At 38.8% G+C, this 15,138-nt stretch overlaps 4 protein-coding genes across 4 annotated transcripts; 2 read left to right on the top strand and 2 right to left on the bottom strand.

Moving 5' to 3' along the window:
• Window positions 1–2: 2 nt before the first annotated feature.
• LOC111228431 (ras-related protein Rab-8B-like) lies at window positions 3–3,389 on the bottom strand. The gene is made up of 8 exons (XM_022754298.1): window positions 3,148–3,389; window positions 2,489–2,549; window positions 2,333–2,393; window positions 2,159–2,236; window positions 1,918–2,007; window positions 1,739–1,804; window positions 1,596–1,646; window positions 3–1,486 (listed from the first exon to the last, which is right to left on the bottom strand). The coding sequence occupies exons 1-8, from the start codon at window positions 3,269–3,271 to the stop codon at window positions 1,394–1,396; spliced, it is 624 nt and encodes a 207-aa protein (XP_022610019.1). The 5' UTR covers window positions 3,272–3,389; the 3' UTR covers window positions 3–1,393.
• Window positions 3,390–3,771: 382 nt separating this feature from the next.
• Window positions 3,772–5,563, top strand: LOC111228429 (40S ribosomal protein S27-like). Its single transcript, XM_022754295.1, has 4 exons — window positions 3,772–3,879; window positions 4,540–4,648; window positions 5,120–5,230; window positions 5,373–5,563. The coding sequence occupies exons 1-4, from the start codon at window positions 3,874–3,876 to the stop codon at window positions 5,399–5,401; spliced, it is 255 nt and encodes an 84-aa protein (XP_022610016.1). The 5' UTR covers window positions 3,772–3,873; the 3' UTR covers window positions 5,402–5,563.
• Window positions 5,564–5,626: 63 nt separating this feature from the next.
• Window positions 5,627–8,887, bottom strand: LOC111228428 (dnaJ homolog subfamily A member 4-like). The gene is made up of 8 exons (XM_022754294.1): window positions 8,763–8,887; window positions 8,200–8,342; window positions 7,512–7,686; window positions 7,278–7,382; window positions 6,959–7,186; window positions 6,624–6,854; window positions 6,396–6,496; window positions 5,627–6,274 (listed from the first exon to the last, which is right to left on the bottom strand). Exons 2-8 carry the CDS (start codon window positions 8,329–8,331, stop codon window positions 6,059–6,061), a joined length of 1,188 nt encoding a protein of 395 aa, XP_022610015.1. The 5' UTR covers window positions 8,332–8,342; window positions 8,763–8,887; the 3' UTR covers window positions 5,627–6,058.
• Window positions 8,888–10,332: 1,445 nt separating this feature from the next.
• On the top strand, window positions 10,333–15,065 carry acsbg1 (acyl-CoA synthetase bubblegum family member 1). The gene is made up of 14 exons (XM_022754311.1): window positions 10,333–10,594; window positions 11,127–11,182; window positions 11,367–11,635; window positions 11,757–11,845; window positions 12,049–12,169; window positions 12,249–12,329; window positions 12,414–12,563; window positions 12,699–12,875; window positions 13,100–13,269; window positions 13,388–13,621; window positions 13,707–13,924; window positions 14,107–14,246; window positions 14,561–14,807; window positions 14,912–15,065. The coding sequence occupies exons 1-14, from the start codon at window positions 10,548–10,550 to the stop codon at window positions 14,986–14,988; spliced, it is 2,076 nt and encodes a 691-aa protein (XP_022610032.1). The 5' UTR covers window positions 10,333–10,547; the 3' UTR covers window positions 14,989–15,065.
• The last annotated feature ends 73 nt before the right edge of the window (window positions 15,066–15,138 follow it).

The following is a 15,138-nucleotide window of genomic DNA, read 5'->3' as shown; positions in this document are numbered from 1 at the left end:
AGGAAGCTGATTGAAGCAGCAACAGAGGACACTAAAACAGAATGAGAAAAAAAAAAAATATATATATATACACACACATAATAAGAAGAGGAACTGAATGCTACCAGTGAGGCTGATAACTGAAATGTAGGATAGCCTGCCATCGGCTGGAGCCCACTACTGACTGTGGTTATGACACAGTTTTCACAATGATGAAAAAAACAGAATTTAGTGATTAACAAACTCTTCAGTATTTTCAATCATGTAGTTAATGTTAGTCGTCAGTGTAGAATAGTGAAAACCAACATATTTTCTTTTGGACAACCACTTTCTTTACTGTTTTTACTTTTCATTTGTGTATCATATAGTAGCTTACAAAGACAATCATTCACATTACAGCTTCCCCACGTCAATGTATTTTCATGGTGATGTTAAGGGGACCTGTTGGATGTCTACAGTTTAAGGTGAAAATAAAGGATATACACAACTGTTGTGCTTACATATACACTATGCGAACAGCAAAAACATGAATTTCCTATATATGGTTGACACTTTAAAATACCATCTGTAAACATTTTCTTTTGAAATACTGTTAAATGTGCTTAATAATGACCCACTCAGAGGTATCCCTACAGCTTTCATGCATATACTGACAACTGCATAACAATATGTATTAAGTACAGCTTCCAAGGAACAAACAACCCTTTCACAGTTTCATTTCATCACAGAAACCTGTATAAACATAGGTTCCATCAAAAAAACAATAAAAATGAGAGAATACAGTAGGCTGTATTTCTACATTGTCTTTTCTATCACAATACTGTAACCTTCTAGGCACACATGAACAAGCAGATATGTTGCTAGTGCAACTGGAGACCATAAGCCTATTAATATACATGAATTCACCCAGATAAATACAATCAGTGCTGGGACCTCATATGTCTATCTCACAGAATCATCATAGTAAATATGACAATAGGTAGTATGTATAAAATAATGCTACAGTATATGAAAAAGATGAGTTTTGTTTTCATAGTTTTACAATTATAAGACAACTATGTGTAACTGAGATATTTTCATGACATCCATTAGAGGTATTACAAATTCCAACAGAATCACTGCCTCCTGTGAGCAGACACTGCATGGCCAGCTACAAACTGCTGCTGACGATCACGCAAAAGTCTTTTGCATGAGCAGATATATAGTATCAGACCTCATTCCTCATTGATGCTCCTCTGGTCAGCAGATCAGGATGGCATCCCAACCACTCATGAACCTGTGAGCTTCAGCTGGAAGTAAGGCCCTGTGATTATGACCAGTGCTGCCGCTGCTGCGAGGGCGTCTGAGAGGCAGTAACCCTCCAAAACGACAAAGTCACGCTAGCTGTGAGCTGTGAACACTGGAGATGAGCAGCCTAGAGGAGTGAACACTTGAAGAATTTAATTCTCTTCGACTTCTTCTCTGTGATCTTGACTGGTTTGCCTGACCCTCCGGCACTGTTGTCAGTCTAGCACAGGAAGAAATCATAGTGGAGAAATGTAATACATGCAGTATTAAACAAGTGTGCCTTCACAAAAAGTGCAGCATGTCCTATAAAGAAAATCTTAACCACTTACTGTCTTGGAGCTCAGATTGTGTAATATGTCTCTTCCCATAGTATAAAAAGCCTTGAGTGACAGAAAAACAAAAACAAATGTTAAATGTACATATTTATTAGTCAAGGTACACAACACTGTCAGGGTCAAACATTTCTGCTTACCTCCTCTACATTCAAGCTAGACTTTGCGCTGGTTTCCAAGAACTTAACTCCATAATCAATAGCCAGCTAAGTGAGATAAAAAATCAATGTTAGTGTCACTTAGTGCAAATTGGAAAAGTGCACAACATTTCAATTTGCTTGAGACTGCTTTTTAGCAATGATCGGCTTCAGAGACTCACTTTTTCACCTCTGTCTTTGGACACCTGTCTTCTGTCAGTCATGTCACATTTGTTACCCAGGATCATCTTCTCCACATCAGACGAGGCATGCTGGGAGAAATTAAGACTCTTTATGCAAAGTATGTTACTCTCGGTACACAATGATGATATCAAACAGCAACTTTTAACAAATATATATATATATCAATTTCATCCAACAGTTTTTGTTAAACTATTAATACAAGTTGAATTCAGAGCTCACCTCTTCAATATTTCTAATCCAGTTTTTTATGTTTTCAAAGGACTTCTCATTGCAGATGTCATAGACCAACATAATACCCTGTGAAGAGAACAGTCATCCTCACAAACAATTTTCAAACCCTAATATGTAAGATACATGCACAGTGAGAAAGTGGAGGATAAAGGGAGGACTCACCATAGCCCCTCTGTAGTAAGCTGTAGTGATAGTACGAAACCTCTCCTGTCCTGCAGTGTCCCTGACAACATCAAATAATCGTCATTGGTAAATGAATGGTAAATCATGTTGAAGTCAGATTAAAAAAAAAAAAAAGTCTGCTCAGATCACACTTACCAAATTTGAAGTTTGACTCTCTTTCCATCCAGCTCTATTGTTCGGATTTTGAAGTCTATTCCTGAATTTGAATAAACAAACAGAGAACTGTATCAGCTGATGCTTTCTCCATTGATTAGTTACATGATATGATCAAATTTGTCACATGTCTACGATGCATAGTAAACCAGACACTTCTGTAATAAGTGGCGGTCATTTGTGAACTAAAATAGCTGTTTTTATTAACTGTTCATCCTGTGTCAATCTGTTGAAGGACATTATTTAATGTCACAGCTAAAGAAGCTGCAGTAGAATACTATACCGTTTTATTAAGGATATAACTATAACAATTCTTAAAGGCTTTACATTTCAATTAGGCCTAGGTTTCCAAAAGTCAAACATCATGACTATAGCTTTGATCTCATTCTAAATTTAGCCTTCAGTACCTATGAACCATCAAGGACATTAGATCATCACTAACTCTCAGTCCCATTGTCTTACTCTTATGCCCCTTCAAACACTGTGGGTCTGTATTGTACAATACAAAATGGTTATAGGATACTAGTATTACTGTATATTTTGACCACCATTAACAGCAATGAGAGTAAAAAATTGTATTCTGTTAATATGGACATGCATTTTGTCAGATTTATCCTTAGGGGCGGCTGCAGGGTACTCACCTATTGTGGATATGAAGGTGGTATTGAAGGAGTCCTCGCTGAATCTGAACAGCAGACATGTCTTACCGACTCCGCTGTCTCCGATTAGCAACAATTTGAAGAGATAATCGTACGTTTTCGCCATTTAAATACACTATAGACTTCCACGTTTCGATATTAAAAGGCCGAGCCGGGATCCCCCGTCTGGAAATCCTCAGCTGTCTGTGGCAGACTAGCAGCAGACCGGTGCCGAGATGAGTTACGTCGCGTTCTGCTTTGCATTATGGTCCATGTAGTTTAAAGGGATAAATGGGATGAACCACTACTACGTAGCTCTCAATTTTCTTCTTTTTTAACCACCACTGGCTTTTAAAATGAACAACTTACAAACATTGGCGTTGGATGGAAATGCTTCTTATCTTTAATTATGACTGAAACTTATAATATCAGTATGGCTAAATAAGCTACATATATAAACATAAATGTGGCGTTTTTCCTTTTACCTCTGATACTGGACACATGATTTGTTATAATTTTTATATCATTAAAAGTTTTGGCCTGAGACGTAACGTACATCTAGTTTAATGGAAGGCTGTTGTTATGTTTTTACGATATGCTGTTGCAGTATTCAGTGATATCGCAGTCCCCCACCACCACCCCCACTCCTCCCTCTACTGTTACTGCAGTTTCTGTTTCTTGTCCAAGCAGCTCACGTATACGCAGAAAAGCTAAGCTATCACGGTGAAAATGTCTGTAAGTTACAAAGTTTTGTGTTCATTTGTTGTGTTTCAGTTAACATGCAGTGTTGTCAGCTGTCATTGCCTTTTATTATTATCGACGTCCTACCGTCACACAGTGCACTTACGAAACCTCGAAGTTGTGTTGTTGATAGGTAGCAGGAGCAACACATGGGGGTGGAAGTCAGCTAACATCTGACGCGGGTGGCGACTACTTGCTGAAACGCAACAGTATCAAACTTGTGCTATATAAACTGTAACGGGCCAAGAAACAGTCCATACCTGTGTTTTATGTACTCAAGGCTCTTACGGTTTCTTTCACCAGGGGGATTTTGCGAACACAAATTCAATAAAATTACCATGACTTTTGGGGAAAAACTGCTGTGTGCGCTTAAGCTAGTGTTTTCATCAGCTGTGGTGTCGCTACATGTTAGCTATCACTTATTTGCGTTGTCTGAAGCTTAAACATCATAACAAAGGGCCAAATACACTGAGAGAGATGCAATTGCCTTTACAAACCTTTTATGAAGTGAGATAAGAAAAATATGTACTTCAATTGGCTTCATGTACTATAACCCCTTTAAATCATTGCAGTTTTATTTGAACTAACCTGGCTTAGGTCTACTTACAAATCAAAGGTGACATTTAATTTGTATTTTCTTTTAATTAAATTTAGTTGGCCAAAGACCTCCTCCACCCTACCATTGAACACGAGAGAAGACAACATAAAAAGAAAAGACTTGTTCAGAGTCCAAACTCCTACTTTATGGACGTGAAGTGCCCAGGTACGTTTTGTGAGAGTGGATTCAAGTCCTCCTAGGACAGTGATAAATGCATTTCACACAACAAAAACTCACTGAGGGTCTGGTGAAGTGTTTTTAGGCCATTTGTTTGCTTACACGTTGACCAGTTACTCCTGTCATGGTTTTCAGTGATTTGACCATTGTTTACATGACGTTACATGACATTCAGTGGTGAAAGGTATCTAAAAATGTATTTAAGTTCAATTTTAAGGTCCTTGTACTTGAAATATTTCAATTTTATGCTACTATATACCACTACATTTCACATTTCATAAACTTTTGAATACAGGACTTTGACTTGCAATGGAGTATTTTTATAATGTTGTATTGTTAATTTAACTACTTAGTCAAGGGTTTTGATTACTTATTCCATTACTGATGACATTCATCTGTTAAGTGCATTTATATGCTTAACCTAAAGTTTGTTTAGAGTTTAACACTGTTTCCATGCAGGCTGCTACAAGATCACCACTGTGTTCAGCCATGCACAGTCAGTGGTACTCTGTGTCGGATGCTCAACTGTGTTGTGCCAGCCTAAAGGAGGAAAGGCCAGACTGACAGAGGGTAAGACATCCACATGCTAGTATCTTGATAGTGCTATTTACTGTAAAAGTCATATACCAGCTAGGTATGACTACCTTTACGTGACATATTGTACACTGTAACTAGAAGGCAGTCTTAACTGATTTTCATTTTTGCTCTACAGGTTGCTCTTTCAGGAGGAAGCAACATTAAAAAAAGCACTACCCCCTGATCATGTCTGTAATTAAGCCATGCTGTTGATAAATACCTTATTTTTCCATTGATTACATTGTAGTTGCTCATTCAGTGAGAGGTTGTCACTGTACTAATGTTCAACTTTTATGATAAATTTCTAAACTTACAACTAAAATTTTTAACATGTAAAATACTAAAAATAAAATCTCACTAAATCAGTAAATAAAGTGGTTACAAAAGATGAAGCATTCTGGGACTTTTATTGAGAAATAACCAAAAATGTTCATGGTGACTGAAATTACCTTCACAGAAAGCATACAAGTAGTCCTTCCAGCTTCTGAATGGAAAGAAAACATTTGTGTCACTGGTTTCTTAGGAAACAAAAACATAAAACGATACGGATCTTAAATAGAGAACACGTGACAAAAACACCAAAGTACAGTTTTGATAACTTTGGGAGCACAAATAAAATGTGAAATGGGCATTCCACTTGCATATTTGTGTTTCAGGAAAGTAGCACATAAATGGCAATGACAACTGTCTTAAACTTAATGTTAATAATTTTTGGTGCATTACTTTGTGAAAAACATTACTTTAAAGAAAAAATAAAGACAAAGAAATCCAAAACAAAAACAACAAAAACACATGCTCTTCAACATTTGTTTCAGACTAAAATCACTGCGTCTGACATTGCACTCCATCTCTAGGACCCTCCTCATCCTCCTCATAAGCTTCCCCACTGTAGTTTCTCTGTTGTGTCCGCACATCCACCTCACAGAGGTCCACCTCCTCCATCTCATCAGTAATCATTACATCCTCCCTGGGAGGAAGCAGTCTTTCCAGCTGGTACATGAGATGCTCTGGGAGCCAGTCTTTCTCTGGGAATTCCACCTGTGGGATAAATTACAATTAGATGACCTGAGAGTTTTTCCTACAACACATGAATCTAACAAATAGATTTTAATCCAGTGTTGTCTAACACTGGTGAAATGTCGTGTGTTCAGTGTCTAACCTGGAAATGAATAATAAGCTGTCCTTTGTCATAAGGGTCCCTGTAAATTGGCATGCCCTCATTCTGAACACATCTGACATCAGTGTGCTTGATTACCTCACCTGTTGATAAATGATAAAGAAAAACATTGATGAAATCAAATATTCACTTCTAAAAAACAAAACAAAAAAAAACAAAAACAAATCAAGACAAGCCAGCACTGGAGACCAGCTGATCTTACTCAGTTACCTGGGTTTGAGTTGATGACAAGCGTTCTGTTGTCTAATGTTTCAACAGTCTGCTTGAAACCACACAGGGCCTCGACAAGTTTGATGTTCATCTTCATTATTAAATTATCTTCTTGTCTCTGGAAAACAGGGTGCTCCTTCTGATCCAGCACAATGATCACATCCCCAGGCTCCAGCCCAGGTTCCTGGTCACCTTCTCCGTGGAATGTAATTTTCTGACCATCTTTCATACCTGCCCAACACATTTATCTTTGGTTTAGTTTTCTTTGCAAAGCACACTTAGTACCAACTACAATTTTTAAAGATATGACTATTTTAGATGGAGGGAAAACTTACCTTTGTCAATGTGAACTTCAAGAATTTTCTTCTTGCGTTCTACTTTGTGTCCATTGCAGCTCTTGCAGCGGTCTTTTGAGTTAAATTTCTCGCCCTGTCCCTGGCAGTCTGAACACATGCTTTGGATCTGCTGAATCATGCCTGGCCCAATCTGTTGCACCTTGACTTGTACGCCTCTTCCTTTGCAATTTGAGCACTTCTCCAAGGTACCTTTCTTACCACCATAACCTGTGATGAAGAGAATAATGTCATTCAGCTTAACTTGAACAAACTTGATAGGGTATGGGATCTATAACAAATCACAATACACAATACGTACCGTCACATTTTTCACAAATGACATTCTTCTGGAGTCCAAGCTTCCTGGTGGTGCCATTGTACATCTCCTCCAGTGTAACACCTAGCTGGTGGACAACATTCTTCCCTATAGGAAAAGCACATATATGTAACATTAGAGTTATATATAAGTTATAAATATTGGAATATACATTATAAACCTACAAACAGCCTGCAGCTAGACTAGATATAAAACTAATAAAATAAAAAAGCTTACCTTTTCTCTCTCTCTGCATCCGTCCTCCACCTCCAAAGAACATGTTGAAAATGTCCATTGGTGAACTTCCTCCACCCATGCCCCCCTCTTTGATGGCTTGTTCTCCTCCTTCATCATACAAATCTCTCTTCTTTGGATCTGACAGCACATCATATGCTTGAGATATAAGCTTGAACTGTGGAAATGAAAACTATTAATTCACTCTGGAAAACAAGACTGCATTTAAAGCTTTCATTTATTAATCATTTTCTCACTCCAGTGTTCACTCATGTAAGTGGTAATGACTTATATTAAATGAATGTTTCCTGACCTTGGATCTTTATCAAGATTACTTTCCAACATATTTTATGATGACACTAAAAACCTTAAACATGTGCCGGCCTCTGTGTTACAAACGCATCAGCCCCCTCTTTAAGTGTTCAGATATAGTCTACAAGGACAGTGAAGGACCACTGAATTCATTTAATTTTAAACATTCATTTCCCAGCCTCCTGACATAGAAGGCCTGGAACATTTCAACACAGTGTCAGAGAGCTAATCTTCCTGTACCCTGACAGAGGAGCTGGATCTTTCCAGAAAGTTCCTGCTGTCAATTCAACAAGGCGTGCAGTTTAAAATTAGAAAGGGCATTTTCAGCAGTCCATAAACGGCTGCAGGGACACCTGAAAGTTCTCTCCATGTAACTCACCCTCTCTCCCTCACTGGGGTTCTTGTCAGGGTGATATTTCAGTGCGAGTTTCCTGTAGGCTTTTTTGATTTCCTCTGGTGAGGCTGTGGGGCTGACACCCAGGAGGTCGTAAAAGCCGGTTTCGTGAACCATGATTTATTTACCTAAAACACAAAAAACGCATTAAAACACAGAGAATAAGAATATCTCAACAAGCTGTGTCTTACTCTTTTTTCCATGAGGGTTAACGTTAGGAATCCGAAGCAACCGTTAGCGAAGGACCCATATGTAAAACAAAAAATCTTAAACTAACGTTTGTTAATGTTTCCCTATAACACAGTTCACATTAGCCAGAACAACGGTAAAATATATAATATATATAACGCAAGCTAGTGGCGAAAATACGGTAACGTATACCTCAAACTGTTAACGTTATTACAGGCAGCACGTGTGGTTGACCGACAATTCCTGTCAACCATACTGTAGACTTACTTACCTTACGTTAAGCTTGAATGAAACCGCTAGCATTTATGAGCCGTACAGCTAAATATTCTTACACATAATATTACAGTGTACCTACTTACCAGGGGTTGTTAGTATCCTAGCTTTCGCTCGGGTAATTCTGAGGGTGGTGAGGGAAGATGGCTGGCTCTTATAGCAGCTACACAGTGTAGAAGTTTCTGGAGAGCTCTGAGGAGAGGAGCCGGATGTTTCGTTGGCTGAGACTGCAGAGTCTTGAAAAAAGACCTGACAGGAAAAAAAAAGAAAAAAAAGAAAGACGAATGGAGGGGGAGGTGGGGTCAGAGGCTGTTAGACCAGTTTGTTATAAATGTCTTGCACTTTCTTTAAAGGTTTACATTACCTTGGCTTCGCATGGTGTTGTTAAAAACGGCAATGGGCCAAAGGTTTTTCAAGCATTTTATGTAAAACAGCTAATTTAAACTATAAATATGAAAGTGTTATCTTCAAAATATTCCTACACTCTTGAGTAGGGGATCTTATCGAAACTATGACTACAAGAATTACAAACATTATATAAAAGTATTTCTGTCAGGTATGAACTACCTAACAGAGGGGTTAAAAATATATCAGCTCATTTTATAAAGCTGTTGATAAACCATCCCATATGCTCTCTGTGGCCTGCTAAGAGTCTTTCCATTCTTGACTAATGAATTTTCATCCACTCTTTCTCCTGATCACTTCATGTTCTGAAATATTATTTAGACTTTCTTGCACACACATATTTAAGGATATATCCACATATTTCCAGTGATGTTCAAGTCAGGGGACTGAGGGCTTTTCCTAAAGATTCAGCTTGTGTTTCTTCTTTGGTTAAGGTAGTTCTGGTTGTTCTGGTGTAGAAGCCAACCTCCTTTCACGATTACTTCCTTAAATGACTGCAGGACATTTGCTTCCAGAATTTGCTGATATGTAGTAGAATCCATCCTTCCCTCTCTCCGTGCAATGTTCCCTGCGTCACTGGCTGCCACACAATTAGTTGTTATATGCTTTGTGCTGGCTCTGCTATGTTATGTTATGTATATGCTATGTCTATTAAAGTGTAGCCAACTTCTAGGATACACTTTAATAGACATAGTACTGGGAAGAAGAACTGGGAATAACTCAGTAAAAAAATGGCAGAGTTTATCCAAATGAAGTCATTGACCCCTGGTGAAAGTATGTCTGTGGGATTCTTAGGGACCAAGAAATATTCCACACCAATGACTGTTATGATGATTGTCCATTGTTGTTGCTGTAGATACTAAATTAACAGCTGCAAATGTTGCCTTAACTGGTCAATGATCACAGTTTTAAGTATGTGAATGAACTCCAAAGTGAGAAAATGATGTATTATGCAACCAACAGAGATTGATAATGTAGGAGCCTTATATAAACCCATTTGATCAATGTTTGGGATTCAAAACTCAAACATTGGCCTATTCCATCCAAAATAAAACTAAAAAATATAGATTTATGCAAACTTGATCAAAGGTGGAGGTGTAATGTTGTTATGATTTGGCTTTTTACCTAGCTTTGTGTGACTTAAGAGAAAATTATAATTAGACTGTTTTACATATGAAAAGACTGAGCTAATTTAAATTCAGGACATGGTCTTGAGCTAGTGATCCAATACTGTGCACACATGGACTCGCAACCATTAACGACTTCACAAGGCTTGTTAAACCTCAAAGTCTTGTTAGTTTACTAGTCCCTGAAAAGATGTGGTACTTTCAAAGGGTGGACTTATCCAACAAGTAAATATTTTCTGTTTCACACCAGTCAGATTTTTAAAAGTGCCTCTTTTGAGCAAATCCACAGGCTTGATTCTACATAGCCTATAGCCAAACTACCAAGAGGTCTACAGCGGTATGGAATTTCTTGATGAAGAGAAAGTAGAGGATCAACTTGAGAGCAGGTAAGCAAACTGAAATGAACGTTTTTGTTTATTTAATCCAGAGTATCAGGAGATGCTATAGCCTCATCAGACTACACTAATAATCTTAAGAAGTGGTTAACAATTAATATGTTTATATTCAGTTTCGCAGTGGGATAGGTCAAAATGCTTTTCAGTTAAGCCTCATGAACCAGATTCACCAGTTAGCATGCTAATTCATTGTCACTATTGCCCAAGTTGTTGAATGACTGTTCCTGTCCACTTTGTATCAAAATGACCCCACTGAAGAATGGAAGATAAAAGTCAATGGAGTATTTACATATATGCCAAACAATAGTTTTTAATGAGTGGGAATGAACAGCCCTTTGGCTTTCATTGACTGTGCTCTGTTGAACAAAGCAAGGCGGCTTTCGCTGTGCCAAAAGCCTGACACTGTTGAGTAGACAATGCTGCTGAAAATTAGGCCCATGTGATGAAATGAAAACAGCAACCCAAACCCATTGCCAGAATTTGAGGTGGAGTGTATCTGAGCGGTTTCCTCTGTGTGTTTCAGCGTTCAGGAGTCTATGGAAAACGTGCAGGCAGATAGTGAAGAGCATGCCACTGTGGGTGAGTTATGAGCACATGGGTCTCCATGTGGACATCCCCTGATGTGCTGGCATCATGGTGGAAGTCCTTCATCAGCAGACGCTGCTGGTATTGAATAATACTGGTAGTGCAACGGAAATGGATTGAAATCCTCTGTGAGAAGGACTACATTTGTTTTTCAGATTTGCTTTGTCTCTCATCTCAGGAAAGAAAAATATAGTGGAGGAGTTAGCTGGCGCATCTCTTGCTCCAACTCATTCTCTTTGGACCACTGATGCTAGAGGCTCAGTCAGACTGAGAATAGAAGATGGATGTCCAGAGGAACCTATCACAGTTCACCAAATGTTCAAAGCCTCAGTTGAAAAATACGGAAACATGTATGCACTTGCAAGCAAGAAAAATGACAGATGGGAAAAGATAACTTTCTTAGAGTATTATCAATTCTGTCGGAGAGCAGCCAAGAGCTTTATAAAGGTATTTTATTCAAAAAGAAAACTTGTGTATAGTATATTCTAACTGACAACTATTGGATACTATCAATGGTCATGTTTTTTTTTTTTAAAAGAAAAGACAAAAAAATGTGTTATGTGTGCAGCTTGGTTTAGAGCGATTCCATGGAGTGGCAATACTAGGATTCAATTCAACAGAATGGTTCTTCTCTGCAGTTGGTGCCATCCTGGCAGGGTAAGGAATACACATCTGATTTCAGACTTGCATTACAATAAGAACTGATCTGATTTAGCCTGGAACCGCACAGAGACTATACTGTATAGTTGTTAATGTGCTATAACCATTATATGATCTCCTATATTCTCCTGTTGCATTGACACATTCACTAACTACTTTCTGTCTCTTGTGTCTGTAATAACCTTTGTTATTCCTTACAGAGGGATAATGACAGGGATTTATGCTACAAACTCACCAGAAGCATGTCAGTATGTGGCTAGTGACTCCAAAGCCAACATTATCGTGGTTGAAAACCAAAAGCAACTGGATAAAATCCTGCAGGTACTGTTATTTAGATATACACAGGTCTTTTTCACATGCAAAACAATCAGTGCTAAATTTCTCACTCTTGATATCATAGGTATGTGACAGAATGCCACATTTGAAAGCCATAGTGCAGTACAGCGGGCAGCTCCAGCAGAAGCTCTCCAATCTTTACTCTGTAAGTCCGTCTGACAACACATGAAATGAAATGACTGTTTAGCTCAGGCTATGATCCAAGCTGCATTGTGCTGTTTTTGGATAGTGGGAGGATTTCATGGACCTGGGTCTGGATGTTTCTGAGAAGCAACTGGATGACATCATCAGCAGCCAGAGAGCCAACCAATGCTGCGTCCTGATCTACACTTCCGGCACCACAGGCAAGCCGAAAGGAGTCATGCTCAGTCACGACAATGTAAGCTTTTGTGTGACATTAGTTCATCTGTACTATTTGTAGTCATTGTTACATTGTAAGAGGCAGATGAAATAAAGAAAGTATTTCAAAGTAGGAGAAGGAGAAGAAACTCTTTTCTGTCTCAATCTTATTCAGATCACATGGACTGCCAATCATGCCAGCAGGGCCGGGGACATGCAGCCGGCCGACACTAAACAGGAGTCACTAGTGAGCTACCTGCCTCTCAGCCACATTGCGGCTCAGATCTATGATCTCTGGACAGGCATCCAGTGGGGTGAGCTGGTATACTTTGCACAGCCAGATGCCTTAAAGGTAAATAAACATGGCTTCATAACACAGTTGTTTTGACAGTTACAGGATATCTCAAATTCTACTACTTATTACTAAATTTGTTAAAACTGTTCTCCCAAAAGTCCCCCAAATAAAATTATATAAAGGTACTTCTGATGTTCTCTTAAATAATACTACACTATGAGCAAAACCAGCTGACTGAATGTATGTGTTTTTAAACTCTGTATATACTTAATTCTTTGTAGGGAAGCCTGATAACAACACTGCGAGAAGTTAATCCTACATCCCACATGGGTGTCCCTCGAGTGTGGGAAAAAATGATGGAGAAGATTAAACAGGGAATTAGTCAGTGTGGATATGTGAAGAAGAAACTGGTGACATGGGCAATGTCAGTCAGCCTGGAGGCCAATCAAAAGTGCATGCAAAACTAAGTGCTGATTAAGATGGAATTTTGTATATACATTTAAAAAAAAAAAATTCAAAGAGAGATGATTTCATTCTATTGTTATTTAACTTTTTAAAATCTTTTTCAGGGAAGATGAGAAACCATTCCTGCTGTCCCTGACTGACAGTCTCGTGCTGCAGAAGCTTCGGACTGAGCTGGGCCTGTCTTGCTGTCAGAAGTTCTTCTCTGGAGCAGCACCAATTAGTAGTGAAACTGTGCAGTTTTTCCTGGGGCTGAACATCCGCTTGTTTGAGGCCTACGGTATGAGTGAGAGCACAGGACCTCACTTCATGTCAGGTCCCAAAGTTTACAAATTACCAAGGTAAGTGTTCAAGGATCAGAACAAAGCTCAAGTTTCAATCTAATGAATATCACATAACATAAAGGATTCTTTCTCTTACATATAGTTGTGGTAAGGTGGTGCCTGGCTGTCGATACAAAGTGGCCAACATAGACTCTGATGGGACGGGTGAAATTTGCTTTTGGGGACGCAACATTTTCATGGGTTTCCTCAATATGGAAGACAAAACAAGAGAAGCTTTGGATGAAGATGGATGGCTGCATTCGGGAGACCTGGGGAAGATAGATGAAGAGGGTTTCTTGTACATCACAGGGAGAATTAAAGGTAGAACTGTCTGAGCAAATAAGGCAATTGTGAGAAAATTGTTTATCTTACGTTATCAGCTCTCATTCTGTACATTATCCACATTTGAGTGCGTGCTGTCCTGGATAGCAGATACAGCTCCATTATCCTTGTTATAAGTCAGAATCAGCTGTAATGTCAGGGTGCCCTCTCTCTCCATTCAGAGTTGATTATCACAGCTGGAGGAGAGAACATTCCCCCTGTTCCCATAGAGGAGGCAGTGAAGAAGGAGCTACCGATCATCAGCAACGCCATGCTGATAGGGGACAAGAGGAAGTTCTTGTCCATGCTTTTAACCCTGAAGGTAATCTGCAGTTAGTTTTCCATCTCCACAGCAGCAAATGGAGTTGTACTGTAGTCTCTTTATACAAACATTTTTATCAATTTTCTATTCTAAAACTCATTTAAATGCAGCTGCTGAATTCTAGTACTGTGTTTTGCATTAATTTTCTTCTTGTCGAGCTTCCTCAAGAGATTTGTAACAAGCCATGAAGCATAAAGGAGGGGAAGCTATTAAAACAAATGGTTTCACAAATTACTTTAAGTGATGATTCTAAACTGTAATCATGATTTATGAGAAAATGCATGAAATCCTTGGGATTTCATTCTTTGTTTTAGTGTTGTACCAATGCAGAAACAATGGAACCAACAGAGGAGCTGAGTCTGGAGGCTGTGGAGTTTTGCCAGCTGCAACGAAGCCAAGCAACCAAGGTGTCTGACATCAGTGGAGGAAAAGACAAAGAAGTGTACCGGGCCATTCAAGAGGGAATTGAGAGAGTCAACTCTGCTGCCACGTCTAATGCCCAACGCATACAAAAGTGGACTATTCTGATGAAGGACTTCTCTGTTTCTGGAGGAGAGCTGGGTAAATTTAGCAGAAAATCAATCCAGTAGTTCTTTTTTGTTTGAAAACCATGCAACTTTGAGACTGCAGTGAACTATTGCTCATCATGTTGTGTTCTTTTCCAGGCCCCACAATGAAACTTCGTCGCCCCGTTGTGTTGGAGATGTACCACAAGGTCATAGAGGGCCTCTATCAGGAATAGTGTCAGGTTGCTAGAGAGATTACTGTATAACTGTTAGTATGAAAATTACGTCACTTGCATATCTCATTCTTGTGGACATATATGAAATTGAATAATCTATCTTGTGTACAGAATGCAAAAATAACAGAGGAACCATATTTTATTTTTATT

The sequence above is a fragment of the Seriola dumerili genome, unplaced genomic scaffold (assembly GCF_002260705.1).
Source record: "Seriola dumerili isolate Sdu_G_001 unplaced genomic scaffold, Sdu_1.0 BDQW01000219.1, whole genome shotgun sequence".
In the NCBI taxonomy this organism is placed as follows: domain Eukaryota; kingdom Metazoa; phylum Chordata; class Actinopteri; order Carangiformes; family Carangidae; genus Seriola; species Seriola dumerili.
Note: the sequence above shows the minus strand (reverse complement) of the source record. Positions and strands in the feature narration are given on the sequence as shown.

Coding starts and splice junctions, on each gene's coding strand:
- LOC111228429 (XM_022754295.1), top strand. Junction 4,649..5,119: donor TATGGACGTGAAGTGCCCAG/GTACGTTTTGTG, acceptor GTTTCCATGCAG/GCTGCTACAAGATCACCACT. Junction 5,231..5,372: donor AAAGGCCAGACTGACAGAGG/GTAAGACATCCA, acceptor TTTGCTCTACAG/GTTGCTCTTTCAGGAGGAAG.
- LOC111228431 (XM_022754298.1), bottom strand. CDS start 3,271: ATGGCGAAAACGTACGATTATCTCTTCAAATTGTTGCTAATCGGAGAC. Junction 2,550..3,147: donor CACCTTCATATCCACAATAG/GTGAGTACCCTG, acceptor ATTCAAATTCAG/GAATAGACTTCAAAATCCGA. Junction 1,487..1,595: donor ACAATCTGAGCTCCAAGACA/GTAAGTGGTTAA, acceptor TTCCTGTGCTAG/ACTGACAACAGTGCCGGAGG.
- LOC111228428 (XM_022754294.1), bottom strand. CDS start 8,331: ATGGTTCACGAAACCGGCTTTTACGACCTCCTGGGTGTCAGCCCCACA. Junction 7,187..7,277: donor CATTTGTGAAAAATGTGACG/GTACGTATTGTG, acceptor TCTTCATCACAG/GTTATGGTGGTAAGAAAGGT. Junction 6,275..6,395: donor AGCTTATTATTCATTTCCAG/GTTAGACACTGA, acceptor TTTATCCCACAG/GTGGAATTCCCAGAGAAAGA.
- acsbg1 (XM_022754311.1), top strand. CDS start 10,548: ATGGAATTTCTTGATGAAGAGAAAGTAGAGGATCAACTTGAGAGCAG. Junction 12,170..12,248: donor AACTGGATAAAATCCTGCAG/GTACTGTTATTT, acceptor TTGATATCATAG/GTATGTGACAGAATGCCACA. Junction 12,330..12,413: donor AGCTCTCCAATCTTTACTCT/GTAAGTCCGTCT, acceptor GTTTTTGGATAG/TGGGAGGATTTCATGGACCT.